Source organism: Euprymna scolopes, chromosome 26 (genome assembly GCF_053919585.1).
Source record: "Euprymna scolopes isolate OS-2025 chromosome 26, ASM5391958v1, whole genome shotgun sequence".
Classification (NCBI taxonomy): Eukaryota; Metazoa; Mollusca; class Cephalopoda; order Sepiida; family Sepiolidae; genus Euprymna; species Euprymna scolopes.
The window spans coordinates 53,717,274-53,743,709 of NC_136507.1; the positions used below are offsets into that span (position 1 = coordinate 53,717,274).

Sequence of the window (26,436 nt, forward strand, 5' to 3'; positions counted from 1 at the left end):
CTTTTTTATAATAATGAGAACAGCATATGTGACGTGTGTAATTATGTCATTGCAATTGGTGCTGTTAATCGAGAGTTAAGCTTAAAAGCCGAGATTGTGAATACGGTTTATTTAAGGGACGAACGGTGAAAGTGAAAATCTTTTTAACAACAAAGTATTTTACCAAATATCAAAGAAATATCCGATTTCCATTAAATTTTCAGCATTAATTTATAAATGAAAATTATTTATCTGAAAATAAAAAAGAAAACACAAACATACATTCTTTTTTTATGTCACTAAAATTACATTACCTCAACCCAATTTGTATGCAGAGGGTGAGGCTGAGAGGAATAGTAGCCTCGGATATCAAAAGCATCTAATCGTATTAACATTTTTTTAGTACTAGGACTTATACAGGAGACCTTTGGATACACAATTGAGGAGTTAACCCCGTAATTAACACCCTGAAGAAAAATAAAAGGAAAACTTGTTTTTAGGGAAACTCTCGAAATTTAAAAAAATATTCTAAATTTCTGAAATTTATATAATTTTTTACCAAGAGTTGTTATAAAGTTGTATTAACGCGCTTTTAAACGATTATTCTAATAATAATTTTCGTCTTATATCTATTTATTTTATTTATTTATTTATTTTTTGTATAACATTGGATAACTTTTCTACAAGTAATTTTCATGTGCGTCTTGTATGTAGCAAAAGTGATGGTACGGATGGTGCTTGAGAGAAAATACGCCTCTGGAAAATAGTTGTTCGAATACGTGATAATAGTGGCGCGGATAGGATCAGAAACTGCTGTTAGTCGTAGAGAGCAAAATTTGTTGCTGCTAATTGGAGACAGGTACAGAGATGATGATGATGATGATGATGATAATGATGATGATGATGACAAAATCGGGAACTGCTGTTAGTTGTAGGGGAAAGACGTGGTGGTGGTGGCGGAATCGTTGGTATACTGTGGTCGAAGTCACTGATTCGAGAGTGTCTATACGGCTGTTTGAACGAGATGTTTATAAAGCAGTCTACAAATTTGTTGAGACGAATACAAACAGGTCTACTCTGTTTCCGTAGTGCATTGTCCGAAATGGTGAGTCCTCACGTTCAACGAGCATCCAGTCGTCGAGTAATTAATTAGTGCCAATGCGTCTATACTTGTTTCCAACTGACAATACTTTTTCTATGCGTTATTGATGATAACTTCATTGGTCGAATTTTGAGGCCTTTTTCATTCTGGATGAATGTCCGGACATGCTTCGTCGTTGTGACGTTGCTGGACATTTTTTTCTCCTTGAAATTTGTTGTTTTACTTTACATTTTTTTTTTTACCTTACTTTTGAAATTTGTTTTTAACTCTTTTGTTTGTTGCTCGTTTTCGTTATGTCTTTCTTCGAAGTTGTGGTAGATCAAAACTGATCTGATCGAATTTCGTATGGTGGTTTTGCCCACAGATGTATTTACCCAGTACCCAGTTCATGTGTCACATCACATACGCGCGTTATCGATTTGCAGCTCTAACGGTGGCACAAATGATGATAGCCAGTCTTTTAGTATGACACGACCCTTGCAGGAAAGTAAAAAAAAAAAAAAAATGGAAAGAAAGACGTGTTACGAACGTGTCAAGTACAACAGGGAAAAGACGATTTGTGTGTACGACAAAGTTAGATAATTTCTATTTCGAAGAGAAATAAATATATCTTTAGCAAACACCTGCTTGGAAACTTGATGATGATGATGATGATGATGATGATGATGATGATGGAAAGTCATTAGCCCGTTCAACTAGCCACAGTGTATAATAGTTCGCACAGTTATGATGCTAGAAATAAAGCAGTTGTCGATGCTGAGATGATGATGGCAAGATCGTTTCATGGCTTCTGCTGACGACAACGGTAGGTCGAATCCCAAACCCCTGACGAATGTTCAAAAAGTCTATCTTTCATTGTGGAATCTCAGCTACTGCTACTATTAGCTATCGGCAGCAAATGATGATGACACCTGATTAAAACGTAAATAGAAAGAAGAAATCGGGTCTATCTCTGACACACGCGTCGAAGCTATCGAGAAGTTTACATCAGATTTCTTACAAGAGAATATTACGGTTAAATTAAAACCACGCACAAAGTTCTTTTTATAGAATAGTTTTCACTATTTATAACGGAGATGATTACATATATGGCTTTTGGCAGTAAAACTACTTGAACTAACTTTAAAAATGACCTCGGATTTTTAATCCTGCAAAAAAAAAAAAAACAACTTATAATACATCATGTCTGATGCGACCAACTTCATGAAAAAAAATTTTCATGCCTTAAACGGAGTGTTATGGTTTATACATATCACCGTTTAAACTTACTAATACGTGTTGAAATTTAAAGAACTTGTAAATCTGTATGTTGTTCGGCGTCACACAAGTAGCTTTGGAATATAAGTCTATGATCTTGGGACCTCTGTAAATAGATGGTGAACAATGGTTATATAAAATAAATTACAATGGCGATCGAAAGAAACAGGGAGAACTGGAAATCTGGACATGACTTGTCGCTAAGACTTTAGGAAACACTGTTTGCTTTTTCGTTGCGAGCGATTACTGATTGCTCTTGTAAGAATTCATTATGGATAAGAAATATTACTACTGCTAATGGTAATAATAATATGAATAACGATGATAATGATAACAATAATGTTTTTTTTTTACACAGTGATCACCACTTATCAAGGCCCGGAAGCTACTCAGGGATAAGGGTAATTGCAAGTACAGTACGTTAGTGTGGAGATTTGATGAAATGTTTACTTAAGGGGGCGGTTCATTAGGAATTTGTTAACGTTGGACTTGAACACATCCAAGTTGTAGTCCGGTGGGAAGCAGGCAGACGGAACAGAGTTCCACAGGCGTGCAGTTCTAAGAAAGAAGCTTTGTTCATGGAATCCGCGTTTTGATTTAGGCACAGATAAAGAGTGGGGGAAACTTTTGACAGTGGATTTAGCTAGACGGGTGTTTTTCGTGAAAGATTGGCAATGGATGACCAGAGATTGGAGTTCAGACGAGCACCTACCATGGAAATAACGATAAAACAAGGATAGGCTCGCAACGTCTCTTCTGTGGGAGAGAGGTTGCAGGGTAGAGAAAAGGGCATCCCCACTAAGCCACGAAGTCTATTTTGTACTCTGTCAAGGCACGATAGACTGTTTTTAGCAGCTCCTGCCCAGATATGGCAACAGTATTCCATCCTTGGACGTACTTGGCTTTTATATAGATAGAGAATTGCATCAGCAGTGAGATATCTTCTGGAGCGGTAGAAGGATCCCACCATCTTTCCAGCGACCTTGGAACAGACTTGATGTACGTGTTCCATTTCAGATCAGGAGTACAGGTCAAACCCAGAAGCTTGTCAAAACACGGGGCCTCACCCAGACGAGAGCCATCCATCACGATTGATGCCAGCTGGGGATCAGAGCGTTGATGATGTAAGGATAGGAGTTTGGTTTTGGATGTATTAAAGGTAACCAGCCACATCTTCCCCCACTGAACCACGCGCTCGAGATCAGAGGAGAGAGAATCAGAGAGAACTTTGCCATTTACAGCCTTTGATGTGTTGCCGTAGATGGTCGTGTCATCAGCATAGATGTCAACGAATGATTTAAGTATGTGTTTAGGGAGGTCATTGATGTAGATCAGGAACAGAGTTGGGCCCAGGATTGACCCCTGAGAGACTCCAGCATTTATATTGCAGGCCTCCGATTTTTGTCCATCTACCACTACTCTTATGAGCCTATCGGAGAGAAATGATTTAATTATTGAGAAAACATTTCCAGTTATACCGTAGCTGGAAATCTTGTGAAGTAGACCCTTATGCCATACCTTGTCGAAGGCCTTTGATATGTCAAGAGCAATTGCCCTAGAAAGGAAGCCTTTGTCAAGAGATTCACTAATCCTGTGGGATATAACCGTCAGCACATCTGCGGTAGATCTTGCAGAGCGGAAACCATATTGTGTGTCACTAAGAAGGTTATTCCTGCTGAGGTGGTTGACTATTTCTCTATTTAATATGGATTCCAGCAACTTACTCATAACACACAGGAGACTTATTGGTCTGTACTGAGAGGGAGATGACTTATCACCTGAATTCTTAAATACAGGGCAAACTGATGAGGTCTTCCAGGGAGTCGGAAAGCACTTCTCCTTAAGGCAGCGCTTAAATAGTTTCGTAAGTATGGGAGCAAGTTCTGGTTGAAAATGATGCAACTACTGCTATTAATAAGTGTTATGATAATCACATTGAAAATCAAGAAGGCAGGAAAGCGAAGAAAATACATAGGATTTGCCAAAGAACCAAATGTGGAACATGAAAACAATTATAAGAATTGTCAGCGCGATAGGAACAGTCCAAAAAAACTTGGAAAATACAATTGAAATTAAAGATTGGGACTATAAAATGAATAATAATGGAAACAGCCGAAATCTTAAGAAAAAATCCCTGAATGCAGAAACCAATCAACATAACCAACGAACGCCAATCTGTCATATATAGTTTAAAATAGAAACAGAACAAAATTACAGAAAACGAGTCAAACGAAATAATACCTGCAAGAAAACCAATAAACTGACAGCACTGTACGCCTAACACACAGTTACAATTATATATGTTGTTACACTAACCTTGACTGGTACTACACAAAATTGCCAAGAAGGATAAAAAAGGCCAAGGGAGGAGATCCCAATTGCAAATGTGCGGATTGTACTGGAAGTTTTAGGGAGTTTTATTGCCACCCAATTACAAAGAGGACCAACTGTTGTTAATAGTAATAAATAAATGGTAAACGACTGTCACGATAATACAAAGTGATTTTCAATGTGTATCGAAAGGGGTGAAGGTGTTAGCAATCTGGTTAGACTTGCTATCACTCAGAATCCAAGAAACGCCATTGGTTATTATCAGTGAGCAGTCACTTAGAGTAACTTGTAAAAATTGTGGAACCTCCAGTGGGTAAATAATAATAATAATGATTATAATAATAATAATAATAATAATAATAATAATAATAATAATAATAATAATAATGATGATGATGATAATAATAATAATGATTATAATAATGATGATAATAATAATAATGATTATAATAATAATAATAATAATAATAATGATGATTATAATAATAATAATAATAATAATGATGATTATAATAATAATAATAATAATAATAATAATGATGATTATTATAATAATAATAATAATAATGATTATAATAATAATAATAATAATGATGATTATAATAATAATAATAATAATGATGATTATAATAATAATAATAATAATGATTATAATAATAATAATAATGATGATGATTATATTAATAATAATAATGATTATAATAATAATAATAATAATAATAATAATAATGATGATTATAATAATAATGATGATTATAATAATAATAATGATTATAATAATAATGATGATTATAACAATAATAATAATAATGATTATTATAATAATAATAATAATAATAATAATAATGATTATAATAATAACAATAATGATGATGATGATTATAATAATAATAATAATAATAATAATTATAATAATTATAATGATGATGATTATAATAAACAAGATGAAAACACATAGAAGAGGTTGGCATAGTAGAACTACGACCAGCGATGAGAAGCTCAACAAGAAACAGGAGAAGTGAAGGAAAAATAGCAACAAAAGAAGCGAGATTAAGACGATACTGATATAAATCGGAACAATGAAAGCAAAACAAGACCTTTGAAAATAACGAAAGTCAATTCTATCAAAAGGTAAATGGGGAAAAAACGAAAACGGAACAACCGGACCCAACGGAAACAAAATGCTACTGGAGCCAAATATGGGAAGAACGAAAGGAACATAACAGAAAAGCAGAATGGTTGAAAGAATTGAAAGAAGAGTCACAGCAAATCGAAGAAGGGACACAGAATGAAATCAGCAAGGAAACCCTCAAGACAACCCTACGAAAAATGGCCAACTGGAGAGCACAACGTGAGGACGGAATACATGTCTACTGGTTTAAGAAATTCACGACACTTCATGAAAGGCTAGTTTAACAACTGAAAAGATGCATCCACGAAGCACATGTACCAGAATGAATGGTCAAAGGTAGAACAACACTGATGCAAAAAAAAAAAAACACAGCAACTACAGACCTATAACCTGTCTACTTACAATGTGGAAAATACTTACCGCGCAACGGAGAGAACAAATTTATCAGTCACTTCAATACCGCGGACTACTCCCAGAGGAACAGAAAGGATGCCAAAAAGGAAAAAGAGGAACCCACGACCTATTATACATAGACCAAAAGATCCCGAAGGAACTCAAAAGTAGAAAAAAAGAATTTAGCCATGGTATGGATAGACTATAAGAAAGCATACGACAGAATCCCACGAGCATGAATAATAGAATGCCTGAGAATGTACAAAATACCAGTGAATATAACCAATCTGATAAAAAATGCAATGAAAAAAATGAAGACTCGAACTGATAGCTTACAGACAATGCATGACTGAACTCAACATATAAAGAGGAATCTTCCAAGGTGATTCCCTATCACTGTTACTGTTCATTATAGCCATGATGCCCCTGAATAATATCCTAAGGAAATGTCTAGCCGGATATAAGTTCACTAACACGGAAGAAAGAATGAACCGCCTAATGTACATGGATGACCTGAAACTGTTCGTAAAAACAAAGACAGGGCTAGAAACACTAATAAAGACGACTAGAATTTTTAGCCAGGACATCCAAATGGAATTCAGCATGGAAAAGTGTGCACTGCTGACCATGGGGAGTGGAAACTAGAAGCAACAGAAGGTATAGTGCTTCCCAATCAATCAGAAATTAGAGCACTAGGCGAACATGATAGCTACAAATACCTGGGAGTGCTGGAAGCAGACGCCATCAAAGCAATGGAAATGAAAGAGAAATTGATAAGGAATACCTCAGAAGAATAAGAAAACTCCTCAAAACCAAACTAAATAGTCGAAACATAATTAAAGGAATAAACACGTGGACAGTGTCATTGATAAGATACTCTGGGCATTTTATAAACTGGACGGAAAAAGAACTAAGGTATCTCGACCAGAAGACTAGGAAACTAATGACGATGCACAATGCACTACACCCGAAGGATAATACTGACCGACTATATGTGAAAAGGAAAGATGGAGGAAGAGAACTGGTCTCTAAAGAAGACTGTGTTAATAACACGAAAAAAGAATGAGCAAAATACATAATGCAGAACATCAAAAGAATAATTACTGCAGCCAGAGACACAGAAGAAACAAAAAAGATAGAAAAAGAGCTTAGGAATAAGATGAGGAAAGAAAAATGGGTAGAAAACAGCTACATGGACAATTCATAAGGATTACAAAAAAAAAAAAAAGAAAAGACAAATGAAAACACTTGGAATGGCTACAAATAGGAAACGTTAACAGGGAAACTGGATCACTAATAACAGCTGCGCAAGATAATGTAATTAGAACCAACCACATCAAAGCAAGGATCGACAAGACACAAGAAAACAACAAATAACGACACTTCGGACAAAGAAACGAAACAATAAACCACATAATAAGTGAATGTAGCAAACTAGCCCAAAATGAATGTAAAAATAAACACGATCAAGTGGAGAAGGCGCTGCATTGGCAATTATGAAAACAAATGAATTTTGAACACATGGACAAATGGTACAAACACAGGCCGGCAGCAATACTGGAAAATGAAAGTCACAAGATCCTATGGGATATTGATATACAAACGGATAAACCCATCCAAGCAAGAAGACCGGATGTCATAAAAGTAAACAAGAAGGAAAAAGCCTGCCAGATTGTAGATTTTGCCGTGCCAGCAGACCACAGAGTGAAAATCAAGGAGAATGAGAAGCGGAGCAAATACACGGAACTGGCCAGAGAGCTCAAAGGGATTTGGAAAATGAAGAAAGTCCAAATAACAGTACTAATAGTAGGAGTGTTAGGAACAATACCAAAGAACTTTGAAAAAAGAATGGGAGAGATTGGAATCAGAGGGATGGCCGAGAAAATACAACAAATTTCAATAATGAAAACTGCAGAAATATTAAAGAAACTCATTGAATGTGGAGACTAACACCACACATAAACTACACACAAACTGGACACAGAAACGGCTACAGATGCAAAATACAAAGTAACATCACATGAAATCATGAAAACTGAAACCGTACAAATGAATAAACAGCACCCATCTTTTTCCTGTGAGTGTCACCATAAACAGGCACCACACCATTTAATGAGGGTCAAGGAGGAGGGGAAGACCGAGGAGAGAAAGCACTAGCCAGACCTCCACTGGAGATGTGCAAAGAAAACTGGGACATTGGAGAGGCTTATTGCCACCCACATTCCAGTGAAGACCAATGGTCGCCGCCAACGAGAAACCAATGATAAGCGGCTGTTGCGATAACGCAAATTAATTTGCAAAGGTTGTCGAAATAGTTAGAGAGTACTGGAAATATGGGGAGACTTGTTGTCACTCAGACTCCAGGGAACACCACAAGTTGTTTTCAAAGAACAATCTTTGACAATGGCTTATGTGAATACTCCTGGTGTGTAAATAATAACACGTTTTATGCGTACAAAGATGGACGAACAAACAGTCGCTTGGGGATCAGAATATAGCGTGTTCTTTGAACCGGTTGGCTGAATTTCGACCGAACAACTTGGAATGGAATTGGGTCAAGAATTTCTTCTTAAACGACTTTTGATTATCATAAAAGAGCACCCATTGTTTTTTTGTTTGTTTGTTTGTTTTCAAAATGTTTTATTTGCCGACTGTTTTACGACATTTCAAAAGACATGCTTTTCAAAAAGGCGACAAAAGAAACAATTTACGCAAAGTTGATTCCTTTTAACGAAATAAAAACAAGAATCTAAAAATAACAGGACGTTGAAATTGTTTACATAGCATTTCTTGGTTCTTGTCTAAAAGTTTTAATGTAATAATAAAAAAAACAAAGAAAAATCTGTATGATGCACGTACCTATCAAAAAACGAAAATATCATATTAAAAAATTAACGTAAATTTATCAATTAGTTTTATTTTGAAATAAGGAAATCAAATTTTACGAGCAGCCAAGAAGTAACTGTCTCACCCACTATTTTGAAAAAATATGAAGAAACAAAGAGAAATAATTCAATAATAATTTAATACTAGATTTATGTTCTTGTACCTACAGATTCCCATTAATCGCTTAAAATGATTTTCTTTATAAAAATAAACATACTTTATAAATTTACGTGATTTTTGGAATATGATGTTTTCATAACCGTTACGATATGGCTATGTACATCAAACGGATTTTCCCTTATTTTTTTTTTTTTTTTTTTCTATAGAAGTGATTCTGGAAAGAACCTTCTTTTTATTTGACGATGTTCCAGAGAAGATAAATTTTATTGACATTATTTACATTTTTCACACTGATTACGTCATCTTGTTGAATAATGGAGGCAATTGATGCTTCCTTTCTTTCCTTCTCATATTTACTAGTGTGAAGGCGAACTGTTTATCTTTTATACGGTCACTGTGGTGAGAATGTCGTATAAAATGAGATCAAAGCTGAAAGACGTTTCTGAATTTTTGAGATGAGGATTGGCTATTTGTATTATTATTCATCGAACTACTGTTCTCATCTTGAGTGTGATTTTCACAACGTTTCGGTCGATATAACCTCCCACCTTCTTCAGGTGTATCTTGTCGAACTCGGGAATGTTTCTGTCGAACTCGGGAATTTGGACGGAATTTCGAGCGGAACCCTTTATTTACTTCACGGGGATAGCGTGCTCTTGTTCCATCAGCCATGACTGGATAGAGGTCCTAAGAGGTACATTTGCGAATTACTTAGGACCTATATCCATTCATGGCTGATGGAACAAGAGCACGCTACCCCCGTGAAGTAAATAAAGGGTTCCGTTCGAAATTCCGTCCAAATTCCCGAGTTCGACAGAAACATTCCCGAGTTCGACAAAATACACCCGAAGAAGGTGGGAGGTTATATCGACCGAAACGTTGTGAAAATCACACTCAAGATGAGAACAGTAGTCCGATGAATAATAATACAAAGCTGAAGAGTAGTGAAGTACCTTCCTGTTCTTGTCTCGTTCTCTCTGCTGAATATTGCTTGGGAAGGGCATACCTCAATAGTCAATATCTCGACAGTAGGAGAACACGGTTCCATTTTCAGTCTCATCTGGGGGGGGTCGATCTACACGTTTCACGTCTCACTACTTACGTTTTTCTAGAAATATAAACAACTGAATGAAACAAAAGATGCCATTTTCTTTTGCTAAACGTTTGTTCCACGTCGATATGCATGCGGTTCTAATCCAAGAGATCTGGCTGAAAGTATCAAACAATCACTGGACGGATGAGATGAGAGCCAAATCAAAACACGAAGCCAAATCGCGCTCGACCATCCTCAATTATGCAATGCTATAATCAATTTCCATGATATCTAATTCAATATGTGCGTGAAGATATTTTAGTTGTTGCATTTTTTCAAATCTATTCTCTGAAACGAGTCGTATATGTTACTTTTTTAGTACTATCGAGAGAAAGAAAATTTTAAATATTTTAAACAATCAAGGTTCGCTACTTTTGTTTCCGGAAATATGAATAAACCTGTGAACTGTACAAAATATGTCGTCTTTTTTTTCTTTCTTTTCTTTCTTTTTTTTTTTTTCATAATCGTTTTCTGAAGTCGATACACGTGTGTGTTCTTCCCCAATATGGATAGTCGGGAGAACAATAATTACTGGACGAATCAGACGAGAATCCAATCAAAGCAAGGATTTAACTCGCGCTTGACCATACTTAGTCATGCAAACTTTTTGTTATTTTTAAAACGTTTTGACTTTTGTTCTTGATGTGCATCTTGTCGGAATCAAGTGACTTCAAACTGAACCTTTTATTTTAAATGACGTAGAAGAAATCACATTGAAGAAGTTGGTATTTCAAAGTAGAAGTCGAATCGATCTATCTAGAACAATACGTCTTTATCATTATATGGGTGAACAGGCATGTCAGTTCATTCAGAAATAATTCCAAACTCATTCAATAACAGAAGAGGACTCCCGACGGCTGGAATAATAGAAGTGAACAAAATCACAATTATTCGGAAACTCCACTGTATTGAACTACTTTCTCGGACTCAAAAGAAATCGGCTTTCCTGAACTCATCTTATGAAGATGTAGTCAGATTGAGATGCAATTCGAATCAACAGCAAAAATCAACTTTATTTTTCAACCAATGAAAATCGTTTTGACCCCAAAACTTTCAAAGTCAATGCTAAATTAATCAAACTTATAAAAACGATAGCTTATTCAACGAAATCAGATTTCTCCAGAGTTCTACAGCTTGCGCACACGAAAGACGCAAGAATCTCAAAAAGTCTCGATTTATCTTGGCTTGTAATCATCTCAAGAGACGTGTTTCGTTCTGCGATAAAAATATTCTCGTTTGACAACACGAAAAATATAACCATAGTAATGGAATTCTAAATGCACTTTATATCAGGTCGAAACGAAAACATTGTCTATTTTTAAGCTCAATAAAATAATTACAAAATGATACAACATTCGATTTATTTAATCGTTAGTGTAATCCTTCTCTACAACTTTTTATGTCAACGCGTCCTTGAATGCCATGGTCATTAAATTCAACAGGCTTTTAACTGAAAATAGAAGTTAACAAATGTTCGACTTATGATTCTGAAGTGACTCTTAATATACAATTAATTTGAAAATTTTTAACACGATAACAATCTGTTAGTGTGAGGTGTGGGGAATAGAATGGGTGATGTATAATTTTCTAGGTATATATTCCTAGATTTTTTTTACCATTTGTAGTGTTCGAGCTTCATCGTGATAATGTTAGACCTTACGCTGCACAGAATATCGAACAACCCCTAAAAATATATTGTGAGAACTGCGTTTCATCCACCATGTTCTTTAACTCTCGCGCCTACAGATTACCATCACTTTATAAGTTTTCAAAATTATTTGAGTGAATTTAGACTTACTAAAAGACAAGCTGAAAATGAGTTTCTCTTTTCAGTTCAAATAAGGGATTTTATAGATATGGCTTAATACACCTTATTGAAAGATAGAAATTGGCCACAAGGAAGAATAGTGACTCCATTAACTATAATATAAATCCGGTTTCATGTGTGTTTAAATAGTTCTCATTAAACCTTATAACTTTCTGTGCCTGATATAACCCCTCAAAATGCATATAACGTTAAGTGGATACTGAACTTTAATCTATGGTTCTATCTTGTAAAATTTTCACAGCAAGAATTTGTCTTCTATCACCAAAGCGAAAAATGTAACCCTTTCCCGTCTGTATGATTAACAACAAACGGACTTTCCTTGTTGCTTTTCAATCACTTCAAAGCAGAGAATATACAAGTTTTTGTTCATTTTACTTCAGTGTAAGTTCTAAGAAATCAACCGACCAATTTCTGGGTCAAACATTTGTTCTCTATACGAAATGCACAGATATTCGAGTGTTCCACTAAAGTTCTTATTTACCTTTTAAACTTTCTATTAATAAAGAAGTAAGGAACATTAATTTCCCTTTCCCTAATCGATCAGTTAAATATGCTACAGTATATCTCTTGTAATCTATTAGTTTTATCGGATTACAGGATTAAAATTCATCTGATCTGGTGGAGTATCCAGCTTAGTACTGTTACGAGAGACAACTTGTGTCTTTGGGATGTATTTTTCAATAGTTTTATTGAACCTAATTAACAAATGTGACTTTGCTTGTCTGACATAATCGCTCAAAATTCCTCTACCATTAAGAAACTGCTCGACTGGATCTATAAATCGATCTTGTAAAATATCCACAGCAAGAAGTCTTCTACGACCAATACAAAAAAATTCTCTCTGTGCCTAAAAACAAATGCATTCTCCCTTAAGAATTTCTTTCCAATAACTTTAAAGAATCGAAAGGTAAACAATATCGGTGCCGCATTTGTTGTCATGACCACGAAAATCCTCCATGTTCTGCAAAAAAAAAAAAAAAAAAAAATCAATAGTTGGTTTGATTTGTTTGTTCTACGATGTGAGAATTAGTTTTGATTATTCTCTTCTGTTTGAGAACGCGAGAAACTGCCATCTTTAGAACACGTTGCTAAAAAGTGTTTCCCTGTGGATTATAACATGAATATCTCAAAATCTAATGTTAATAAACGCCTGCCCATAAACTGTCCTCATAAGCCATCAACATTTTATTCCATTAATCATCATCATCATCATCATCATCATCATCATCATCATCGTCATCATCATCGTAATCATCATCATCATATTCGTCTTCATCATCATCATCATCATCATCATCATATTCGTCTTCATCATCGTCATCATCATTATCATCTTCTACTTCTTCATCTTCATCGTCATCATCATCATCATCATCTTCTTCATCGTCATCATCATCATCATTATCATCATCTTCATCATCGTAATCATCATCATCATAATCATCATCATCGTAATCGTCGTCGTCGTCGTCATCATCATCATCATTAGCATCATCTTCATCATTGTAATCATCACCATCATCATCAACAACAATTCTTAATTCATACATCGTATTAACTTTCTCATCGCGTGACATTTACTCTTGATAATAAGTGACAGATTAGTAAATAAAAAGAGACATTTCGTTTTTTTGTTGTTTAATCCGATTAAAATATCAAAACAGCCGCTTGAATTTCCCCAACAAAAACTTTTCTGAAAGGTTCTACTATATACTACGTTTATCTAACCGGCGTTGCCCGGGAGTCTTTTTAAAAATGGATCCTTTTTTTTAATATGTCGTTTATTACATTTTCGCCGTGACTTATTTTTTATTAGAATTTCGAGATATATAGTCAAGTAGCAGCGCAAGCAGCGTTGTCCTGGATAAAAGTGTAAAATATTTTTTATCAAAGCTTCTGTCTCTCAAATCACAATAAATATATTCTCACATAGTACAGCAGGCGTAATAAACCAGATTATCACGTCGTCAAACAAACTAAATAAAATAAAATCTCATGTTGTAAAACAAATAAACCCAACCAAACAAGTTATTATCTAATAAAACAAACCAAGTATATCTTATATCCTTCTGTCGTAAAACAAAGAAAACCAAACGAAATAAATTCTCATGACATAAAGCAAACAGAATAAACCAAAATATTCGAACGTTGTAAAACAAACAACCCAAACCAAACATATCGTCAAACGTCGTCAAACAAACAAAATCAAACATATTTGAACGTCGTAAAACAGATACCAAACAAATTCTCACATCATAAAGCAGACAGAATAAACCAAACAGACCATCACGTCGTAAAACAAATAAACCGAACCGAAAAGATTCGAACGCCGTAAAACAGACACAAACAAATAGATATCTCACATTGCAAAACAGACACTCGTTATTTTTCGATTGTACGGAAACTCAACAGATCCTTAAGCCCATCGTTCTAACAATCGAAGTAAACTAAATAAGAACGAGGTAAAATTGTGAAATTAGAGGAAAACAGTCGCTTTCCTCCACCCTAACCCTAACTCTAACCCTAACCCTAACCCATTGAATAATGCATTAGTAAAACACGTTAACCGCAATCGACCTTCATATTAAGGGCTTACAATTTGACGTCAACATTTTGATGAAGACTTGTGAGTAAAAGATCATAATCTGATGTAAAATGGTTCATCGAGCCAGAAAAAATAGAAGAGATGTGAAAATTGCTATTTTTATAAAGATTTTTTGTTGTGCTTTTTATTCTCAGTGATGCTATGAATATTGTCCGCTTGATTCTATTCTATTGTCGATTGGGCTTGTACATACATGACGACGACGACGACGACGGCCAATCTCATTTAATATACCGACTGATTAGAAATTAATTCCCTATTATTAAGTGCTTGTGATTTATTTCTGAAATATAATTCTGACAAGTAATAAAGCTAATAAGAACGTGCATAGCATGAGGTTTTATTGAGACTTCAATATGGATGTCACTAGATTTTCAAGACACCTGGTAATCGCATCAACTGATTTCACAAGGATCATCTTACTTTTTTTTCCTTTTTTTTTTTTGGCTAATGAATCTAAGTTTACCAGAGCTAAACACCCATTTGAACATTAGGGTTAGCGAGATGGTTTGACAAATGAATGGCGATTAATAGTGTGAGAGGATGCAAAATCTCCACAAAACAACAGCTGATCCGGAAAACACCATTTTTCCTGATTGTCAAAAACATCGCTGATGAAATGTGAGAACTAAATGGGAAACCTGAGAGGTAGTGTCATAACGCTCGTTCCCCTCGATATTCACTTCTCGTAAGAATTATATGATTTCCTTAGCATAGGGAATTAGTTTCCAATCAGCCGGCATATTCTATTTAATATTCATTTCCCTTCGATCTCTCTGGCTATCTTCAGAAATGATCCAAAACACATATCTAACGAGACCATATATCAGTATGTGTTTATGCACTAAAAGTTTAACTTAACTGATTTAATGTTTTTGAACTTTTGAGATGAGGATTGATCATTTGTATCATTTGTATTATTAGGACTACTATTCTCATCTTGGGTGTATTCTTACAACGTTTCGAGCGATGCAACCTCCGAGCTACTTCAGGTGTATCTTGTCAAATCAAGTGAAATTAAATTATAAGTGACATTCTTCTGGGGACTGGGGGTTCAATCCTCATTGCAGGCGATACTAAGAATACAATTGCTATTAACTTAATGCTTCTACCTGATCATAGACGACGGAACGAGAGCACACTACCTCCTCAAGTTAAATAAAGGGTCCGTTCGAAATTCTGTGCAGATTTCCGAGTCCGACAGAAAGATACACCTGAAGAAAGTCGGATGATACATCGGCCGAACCGTTGTGAGAGTAACATCCGCGACGGGTAGGAACTTCGAATCCCCTAACTGCATTCTCAGCAATCACTGCCATCTGTAGTTGTTGTCGTCTCACCATGTTTTGGCCAAGTAAGCCTCTGGCCGGCTTTGAAACCGCTATCTTCAGACAGTGCTTATCTGGAACCGTAGAAATTCAACGTCTCTATCAACTGCGCTACGGGCTCCGAATGGCGATCAAGGTTGGATTTTTTTATCTTATAAATCCACGTTTATTTATTATCTGATCTTCCATGGTCGGGTTCGTACCGAATTGTATATATATTATTTTAATTGGAATTCATTATTGAGATGAGTATTATTTATATTAATTTATTTATTGCGGACCATTATTCTCATCTTTATTAGTTGTTGTTTCACCTGACGAAGGCCAGAGGAATAGTTGGCCGAAACTTCGTGAAACAGAAACGAGCTTTGTCGTAACAGCGTTAAATATATATATATATATATATATATATATATATATATATATATATATATATATATATGTATATATATGTGTGTGTGTGTGTGTGTGTGTGTGTTAATATCTATGCTTGACAAGGTTTTATTTGTAAACGGCTTTTTCATATACGACAATAGTTATACAGTTCTTTGGCTTTATCATGCGGCATAAAAAATTTGGAGCAAGAAATCATTTTTATCTTTATTGTTTGATTATTGGGACTACTTTTTCTATTTAACTCTTGTAGTTTAATAAATTTGAAGATTCTTCAAAGTTTAGGATAGTTAATTTCTCATTCAAACATAGTTCACGCGGGTCGTCTAGGTTTCTACAAGCGCAGGCTTTCCGTATTATTTTCCACTCTACTATCGGCGATCGTCCACTTTCCTTGAACCCTCAATAGTGGTGTACTAATGCTGTTTTTACTCCGTGTTTTTCGTATTTGTATATACTTCTGTGATCGTAATATTTGCTTTTAAAATAAAGGGAGGTCATTCTTATGTAATATTTTTTGTTACTCTGGGTTTTTTCTGGTAAAAATTATGGCCTATTAAGCGATGTTTCTGTTTAAGCATTTATTTTGTTGTGGACAGTATCTGATTTCTACAGTTACATTTTCTTTTTGCTCATTGTTAATGTTTTCTTTAAATTTCTATTAGAATTTGCGCTAGTACTATTTCTAGTAATTATATTTTTGTTCTTTGTTTCATTTTAATTGCTGTTGTATTGATGTCGCTTGATTTCTTAAATACATTTTCTTCGCTAGAATTTTTTCTAAGTCTACTCTTGATAGAGTTAGAAATATGTTTTATAATTGATGGAAATGGCCGAACTTAGCCTTTAATATATTGGATTAGCGTTATTTTTTTTAAAGTATAGCCCATGATTAGTTTTAATTAAAGTTTAGAGTTAAATCTAAGAAATTAGTTATTTTTATGTCACTTCTACTTTTAGGCCTAATTTTTTCATTTCCATTATTTTTCAAAAGTTTGTCCCATTTGAATGTGTTAGAGTTTATTATTATTATAGCCAATCCATCATCGTGTAGATTACACTGCTTAACATGCCACAGGGATAAAGAATAAACGCCCTTCGCCAAACTTGACGAATTGGAGATTTTAATCTTTAATATAATTTAAAACATGATTAAAAACAGTGCTTGGACACGTGTTTTTCATGTTCAGTATATTCAGAAACATCACTATAGCAACCAACAATCAGTAAACTAACAATGGTAGAATTACATTTAGTTTTTAGAATGCATAATAACTTTTGGCTAATCTTTCTATCGCGTTCCTCTTTCTGTTTTTCTGTCACTGTTTCTCTCTGTCTGCCTCTGTGTGTGTGTATTCGTCTGTTACTCTCTCTCTCTTTCTATCTCTCTCTCTCTCTATCTATCTATCTATATATCTCGCTCTCTTTATATATATATATAGCGCCAGGGTATGTTGAAAAAGTGCATGACCTAAAAAATATGAGAATTAAAATTAAAATTATTTATTTAAAAACTATAAATTCAGTATTTCAGAGACGTCCAATTCTTTCGTTTGTTTTCATTTCCGTGAGTTGCTTATGATTTGGGTGGGTTATAACGGCCTTTTCTGTTAAAGGTGAATTAATATTAATGAAACAATGGTACGTCATTGAAATATGTAATATGTAGTTTTAAATAAATAACACACACACACACACACACACACACACACACACACACATATATATATTTATTTATTTATACTTGTTTTTTGCAGGTGGCACCAACCCGCTGGCTAGAGTATGCATATCTCTCCGCCCGGCGCCCCTACACCGCTTATATCCATCACCGACGAGTCCATGATGGCCGTGCAAAACAATTCCCACCCGACGGCCAATGGAGATGACGACATCGGAGTCGGCAACAAACTCAACTTCTATCCGGCTGTCGACGAAGACTACGAGACCAGACGAGCCGAACAGCAAACTGAGAGCCTGATTCCCCTCAAAGAGGACCTCGCAGAATGGATCCAGCGATTACTAGGTCAGTTCATTTTATTTTTAATTTCTTAGAAAACCATCATTACAGCGAAAGTCAGAAGCATTTGTTTGAAGACCAAATGTTAATTACTAGGCGCATAATCATCGTGGATTCATCACGGGAAGTCATTGTCATGACTAGTATTTTGCCGAAAGTTTAATAAACGTGTCTCCCGCCACTTAGACCCATCGATCCAACATTTACATATAATGTGAACTGAATCATATACATATAAGATACTGCCAAAGCTGCTGAAAAGAGAGTGGGCTCCCTCTACCATGCTAGAAAACTGCCAGTATCCTATATCTGTACAAAGCATGCATGGAGTATTGGTGTCGCATCTGAGCCTGTGTACCAATTATTAGCCCCACCCCTCTCTTCAGACAGAGTCCAAAAAGCATGTAGTAATTCCCACATTATCTTACATCCTATTACTTGTTTTATAACTATTTTCATGAAATGAGCAGCGACAAACTTACTGCACTGATACTCCCTAGACATAAATACTCCTGACTGGCCCAACAATCTACAAAATTCCACTCATTTAATGTACAGATCTCTAGATGCCGCAAGGTTTTCTACTCTAATATTTTTCTTTCCTCGTACTCCTCGTTTTTGTGAATTCCTCCCATGCTCAATGTTCCCAGACTGTAATATCATGCAGAAATTTCAATGTAATGTTAACAAGCACTTTGTTGTATAACTATCTACTTAGGATGCCCCCTGTACGAATGACCCTTAATTCTCAGTAGCCCCTTATGTCTCAGTGGCAATGTGTTCTGTTTGCAGTGAACCAAAGTAAAGAGAAAACAACTTGGCCCACCCAATAATTAAAATCATTTTAAGAACAGCTGGTTCTGTTAAAGCCCTCACACCCTCGTTCAGAAAAAATATTCTCCACTGCAACGAAAATCCCTCATCTATAAATGGGATGCAAAATAATTTCCATCCAATGAAATGTGTTTATACCAAATGCACGTCATTCTGGACGCCTTTTGAAGTAAGACAATCGTCACTGCAATACCCTGTTGACGTTGCCTACTTCTGACTAGTAATATCTTTCCTCTAAACACGTTATTGAGTTTCAAAACTCTGGTCTAATCTAACTCTGTATTCATTGTATTCGACTGAAACTTCATGATATCTGAAAATATCTGACACTGTATGAAAAGTCTTTCACTCTGGTATAACGGGCATTTTACTTAAAAACAAACTTTTTTTTAATGTTTCGAATTAAATTATCATCAGGTTAGCAGTATTTTTATAGCTTTTTATGTCAGAATAGGAATTATAAGCAATACACGCACTATCAAAAAAAGGTAAACGCACACACATACACAATGCCACGCTGCCAAATACTTACGTATGCATATTTCTTACTCTATGAATATACTAGGTGATTGGCAGTGAAGGGTTTGTTGTGGTTCTGTTTCTCTTTTCAAGTTTACTCATCACAGCCATTTGCTTTTGTCAGGACGTATATCTTTTGTTCTGTTAAAAGTAACCGTTTTATTTTATTTTATATTTAGTTCTGTCTTTTTGTATTGAATATATTTCCACAGAGTTAGTGTTTGCTGTTTACTTAAGTTTTGTGCATCTTTTTATGCAGTTAGTTATAATCGCGTTGTTTAGTGTGGGTGTCAATAAACGACCTCGTTTCTCTTTCGAAATACCCGTCTGATATTTTCTAAAATGTGTTGTTTATGCACACACGCATGCACTGATATACTTTTTAACATGCATACAATTAGCAAAATATCTATGGTATCAACTCTAATCTCCATAAGTTATTTTTTACTGTCGGTAAATTTGTGGGAGATTACACATCGAGATAGAATTCTAACGAATGCTAGAAAGCAAATGGTTCTAATAGCTTACTCTCTTTCTTTCTCCGATTCGTTTCGAGATGCTCGTTTTTAAAAAGTTTTTAACATAAAGATGTTAACTTAAAGGATTTCCAACTAATGGAAATCGTTTCAAGTTCAAAAACGTAACACCTATATGTGAATGTAGTAAGCTAGTGAGAACTTAGAAATTCTTATAAGACCTGGTAAAGAATCAGTTTTTGAGTGACTCCATTAGCAGGTTGAACGAGAAAAACCCAAGAACATATACTCAACACTCTACACCGTGCCTTTGAGCTGGGGGGGGATCAGGTGAAAAAACTTATTGACTCCAGTCTTTATCAGCTCACGCACATCTATACATGCACTATTAAGAAAAATGTGAACACACACATACACACTGCCACGCTGCCAAATACTTACATATACATATTACTTACTGTATGAGCATACTGACTTGTTCTATTATTCACACAACTTCTTTACCAAAGCACGTGTTGTATTATGCGCCTTTGCTAACATGAAAATGACTTATATATATATATATATATATATATATATATATATATATATATATATATATATATATATATTATACCTTGTATAAAAATGTTTTATAAAGTTTCCTTTTTCTTTAATTTTTTTTTTTTTTACAAAACTCTGTTTATGTTTTAGGAAGCCGTTTCTATCTGGTGAATCTTCTATTAGTCAAATATTTAATTTTATTTTCATTTTATTGTGCATACATCCTTCTATTCTGTCTTTTCTAAAGCAATGACTTTTTTTACTCCTACTCATATTAAATATTGCTGTGGTTCTTGGCTATACACCAAAGACGCCCTAGGATTTCCACGACCAAGGCGAAGGACCACACCACAAATTTAACAGGAGACTTTATTATTGTTTTCTAGAGTAGCGCGTTCGAACATTTTGTTTTATTGAAAGTACCTTTTTTTTTTGTAAAATTATTTTCATTTTTTTATATTAAATAGATATTCCCATTACAACAGAGACATTTTTACAAGTGCTCGACAATGGCGCCGCCTTGTGTCGTTTAGCGTTCCTCATTCAGTCGAAAGCAGAAGAAGCAAGCCGAGAGGGAAAATGTCAAGAGGTGAGTAAAAGTATTTAACTCTCATAGCGTTAGGGGGAATCCAGCTCCCCAAATAGTAGGCACTTTGAATGGGTGCAAAATTTGTCCTAATCTCACATGTCGGCAGTCATTCTCGGTCAATGCGTCTCAGACGATCATCAATAAACCAATCCCCGTCCTGAAGGAAGAGGTACTGCCTGGGAAGTTGGTCTCTTAGAACCGAATAGAACAGTACTTCATTAAAACGCAAAGACGATAAATGGCCGCTTAAGAACATAAACAAATAAAACTAGGTTTCCCTCTGTGGTTTTTTCGCAGGAAATATATTTTAAAACTATGGTAATATCTTTAATCTCTACCCCAAATCGTACGATAGTTAGCAATATATTTTTCACCATACAAAAATAACAACTAATGACAAATTCTACTAGATGATGATGATGATGATAATAATAATAACAACAACAACAACAATAATAATAACAATAATAATAATAATAATAATAATAATAATAATAATATACTTTGTGGTTCTATCAAAAGAAAAATATTATTCAACTATGGTAATATATGCATCCTATCACTAGATGGAATGGTAGCTAGCAATTCGAAAATAACTATTAATACAAAGCAGTCACGATAGATGAATATACAAAAAATGAAATTAAAGAAGAATGTACTCAATTAAAACGTATCAAATACTTGTGTGTAATTATTCTATAATATTTGTGAACTATTGCAATATTTCCACACTTTATTCCTGATTGCCAGATGTGTTATGAGAAAAAAAAAACAATCATAATTTTAACAAGAAGAAAGACATTTCTCTCTCGTAAGATGTTATCATCCTGGGAACGGGTGTTACAGCCGAGTTTGAAGTAATATCTGCTTTGGCTTTGGTACTGAAGTTGGAGCAGTCTCTATGGCTAATTGGCTAGTAACTGCCTTTTGGGGCAGTTCTTTGTCATATCGTCGTGCTTCTGGCAAAACCACAGGTGCGGACGATCACCTTCCACCATCATCACCATATTCCAGTTTTTATGCGTCAGCACTGCTGAGGATATTTGGAAGCCTTCCAGCTTTAGCCTCATGATGACTGTGTAGTCGGCCATGTATAGTTAGCTTCTGGACCTTACTGGGTTCACCTGTTCCACATCTCCAAACTGGCTGAAGTACGCTTCAAGATTGTCTATGTATAGTTGGGGCGTTGTAGACATAAACCTAAGTTCTCCTCCTGCTCTGATATTCGGGCTGCATCTCCACTCTCCCGTTTCTCATTTCCTTTAGAGAGGCGCGTTTATCTCGTCTTTGGAGCGAAATAAATTGTCCTACATGGCGAATCTACTTTGGCATATGTAGATCGCCAGAAGACTCAATTTCTTGGGTAGCTCCACTATGTCCTTTATGAGTCCCAGGGGGCAGTTTTCCTTTAGATCTGAAGTGACAAGAGACAAAACTGCCCTAAATCGCCTCTCAGGAACATGGCACAGGCGGTAGTACATTTCCCTCAATATACTGATGGTATTTTATTAAATACAGGTCCTTGTATTCTGTTAGGGGGCATCTTTTTTCCGTGATTTTTCCCCACACAGACTCTCTTGTTGGTGAGTTTTTTTGTGGGATCCAACCTTGTTTTTGTTTGATCTGGAAGGTGAGCTATTTCTTTTGTGTTAGCTCTCCCATTTAGCAAGTTCCGGATAGTGGGGTTTCCCTTTTAGGGAGCTGCCCCTGAACGTTCATTGTCCTTGTTGTGTGCCCCCTTAGTTTTAGGATCTACTCCGTTTTGGGGGAGTTGACCATTTCGGGAGAATCCCCTTCGTTACAGTCATTTATATAAGCAGTTCTTTTGATTTCCGTAAGGAAAAGAGGGGAAAGAAAGGAAAATGTTCAGGTTTTACCTTTTTATTTACTTCGTCACGTGCTCAAATCGCCTGAAACATGATGCATGACTGAGCAAGCCGAGAGTTTAGGAACTTGTTTTATTAATTTATGCACATTTAGATCTTAGGATTTTGGAGATAAATTAGGCGTTTCAATTTAGGCGAGATATATGTAGGCTTAATCGATTTTAGAGAAATATTTTTAGTGAAAAAAGGTTATTCATATTTATCATTAAATGTGAGAAAACGAGAGACATATTATATAATAAAAAAACAAATACAATAAAAAAACAAATAAAAAAAAAACTAATACAATAAAAAAATAACCATGGGTTCAGGGGCATACATTTATAAAAGCGATATTTTATATATGTTTTAAATGGAAGTTACAGCAACAGAAAAAAACAGAATGTTCTTGAATATTTTTAGAGTTATTGTAAAAACAGGTGAATAGCCAATAAATTAAAGAAGCCAGAGTCGATAGTTTAAGAGCCGTGCATTACAGGGTTCATAAATTCATAATCAAAACTTCGCTCGATTATATAAATTATTTTTCATTAAAAGTTATTAATAAGAGCCAATGTTCATTAGTTTTATATTAAAAGACATTCCAGCGATAAAGTTAGGGAATATTTCAATGTAAGAGTTGGTTAAGTCAGTAGACAACAAAGAGGTATTCGAGCAGTGTGTGTGTGTGTGTGTGTGTGTGTGTGTGTGTGTGTGTCTTTGTCTTTGTAAGTGCGAGTATGGGTAAGTTGACATGCCAACAGAACAGGCCCAAAGCCCAACGGAGGGACACCGAGGATGCTGCTCTGTGGATTTCAGCTCAACTGGTTTATTGAAGAAAAATCTGACTTTTTAAAGGCTACCAGAAAGACCATTTCAAATAAAATTAGACAGTTCTATGATTGATCTAAAGTATAATGATTTGTTTTTATTCAGAATTTTGTGTGTGCTGTGTGCGTACAAACGAGTGTACGCATTTTGAATTTGGACGCCGATGTGTAAATATCGGCTGCTACAGATACACACACATATAATTAATTTATGCACACACTGACACACACATATGCACACATATGTATATAGATAGATAAAGAGAGGGAGACACAGCGAGCTAGAGAGAGAGAGAGAGAGAGAGAGTTATTATCTATGTCTGTAATGACGTCGTGTGTGTTTGGTTTGAAGTAAATCAGCCTTTGTGTCGAATGAGTCAACAACTCCGTATGCCTCATTGATTTTCCATTGATGTGAATCGGCTCGTATCAGATGAGATCGGATCAAAACGTGCCCAGATCGGGTCACACCTTTTTCTCTTTCCCAATAAAAATATGTTGCGTGGTATCATGACTGTTGCTTAAAAACACGATTAAAATGACGAAATGATTGGCGTTTTTCTTTTTGTTCTTTTTACTTGTCTGGGCGATCTTAGTTTTCTAATTTTCTAAAATAGAATTGAAAAGAAACGAATCATTTTCATTCTTCGGATTATTGTCTTCATCAACGTCATTAATTTAATGAGTTGTATACAATAAGTATTATTTCGCTTTAGCATTAAATCCCCAGAAAAGGGTCGATACATCGTAAAATACACAAACTAATCCAATGTATCATTTTCAATGGGTATTTTTTGTGTATTAAATCCTATGAAATGGGCTGATATACCCGAGAATATTGAAACTAACGCAGTCAATGAAATATTTACAATGATATTGTGTTTATTCAGTAAATAACTAAAAAATAGTAGACAAACAATTCTACAAACCTAAGAAAAACATATTTTTACGTTCTGTGTAAATAAAATACGCATAAAATGAAATTTGCTTCTTTTCTTTTTTTTTATCGACAGACAATTCCCAGACTTCGATTTCGCTGTCGAGAAAACGCGAAATCTCGGACGTGGTATGCCCGGGACAACACAGCCAACTTTCTACGATGGTGCCGAGATTTCGGTATCAACGAAGGATGCATGTTCGAATCTGAAGATCTCGGTAAGTTTAACACTTTTTTAGTCTCATTCAATTGCCCTTAATGCGGACAGTTAATGTACTGTCAAGTTGTGCATCTTGGCCAGTTGTGGCTGGCTAAGCTCATCACCATCAATTCATATCTTAATCTTGTCAAACATTTATCGTTAACTGTGAAAATGAAATTATATGAACGTAACAAACAACGTGATAACAAGGAGGCTTATACAGAACAGGTCAATCCGCCATATTGGAAATTAGACCTGCTAGAGTAAAAATAACAACAACAAAAATATGATTGCTACCTATTATTGAGAAAGGCCATATATCAATGTGCAAATACTTAAAAAAAACTGCTCTATTTTTAATAATGCATAGCCTCTTATCAAGGTCAGATTCCACCCAAAGATAAGGATTAATGAGCTGGAATGATTGTCAGTTGAATGATGACGAACCAAAAGGAAATGATTAATGGAAAGAACTAAGTTTCATTACTTGTAAGAACAATTTATGACATGAATATATTGACGTTCGATTCGAAGACAACCATGTTGTGATCTGCAGGTAGGATTAAAATATCTCGAGGCAATGTGTTCCATGGCAGGAAACTCTTGCGAAAAGGCTGTGTTAGTGAAACATGGAGCTTGACACTAGAAACATGGAGATTGACACTAGAAAGAGGGTGTTTTTTCGTTGTGTTAGGAAAGGAAGTTCTTGCTATGAATGCCTTCTATATATTAAAAATAACATCAGCAATACGCAATTTCAGAATTAATTATTTTTTTAACTAAAAAGAATTACCACTTATTAAGGCAATGCGCTACTCGAGGATAATGGTTAATAAGATGGAATAATTGTCAGTTGAGAAATGAAACTTATGAGATGAAGAAACTTGTGAGAACAGTTTATGCCAAGAATCTGCTGACACTAGACTTGAAGATGACTATGTTGTAATTAATAAGAAAGCAGTTCTATGGTAATATGTTGCACAGACAGGTTTGTTGTATTATATTAAACAATCAATTGTTGACCATTGTGTTATATTACCATTATAGTAAAAGGCGATTTTTTTCATTTTGTATAATGATTTCAAACATGAGTTGTTTTTTTCTAATTATAATCGTGACAGATTTCGTTACGGTTTTTGCTGAGGTGAAGAGTCCACAGATGTGACAAAATTGCTCC

The 26,436-nt window shown here is 35.1% G+C and overlaps 1 protein-coding gene across 5 annotated transcripts in view; it reads left to right on the forward strand.

Moving 5' to 3' along the window:
* Positions 1-26,436, forward strand: part of LOC145248057 (uncharacterized) — a 414,772-nt gene that overhangs the window by 341,692 nt on the left and 46,644 nt on the right. For all 5 annotated transcript variants that reach the window (XM_080109811.1, XM_080109812.1, XM_080109814.1 and 2 more), the window contains exons 2-4: positions 18,205-18,470; positions 21,304-21,425; positions 25,134-25,275. In XM_080109811.1, coding sequence (XP_079965937.1) covers positions 18,230-18,470; positions 21,304-21,425; positions 25,134-25,275 — 505 coding nt within the window. In that variant the 5' untranslated portion in view covers positions 18,205-18,229. The remainder of the gene's footprint in view (positions 1-18,204; positions 18,471-21,303; positions 21,426-25,133; positions 25,276-26,436) is intronic.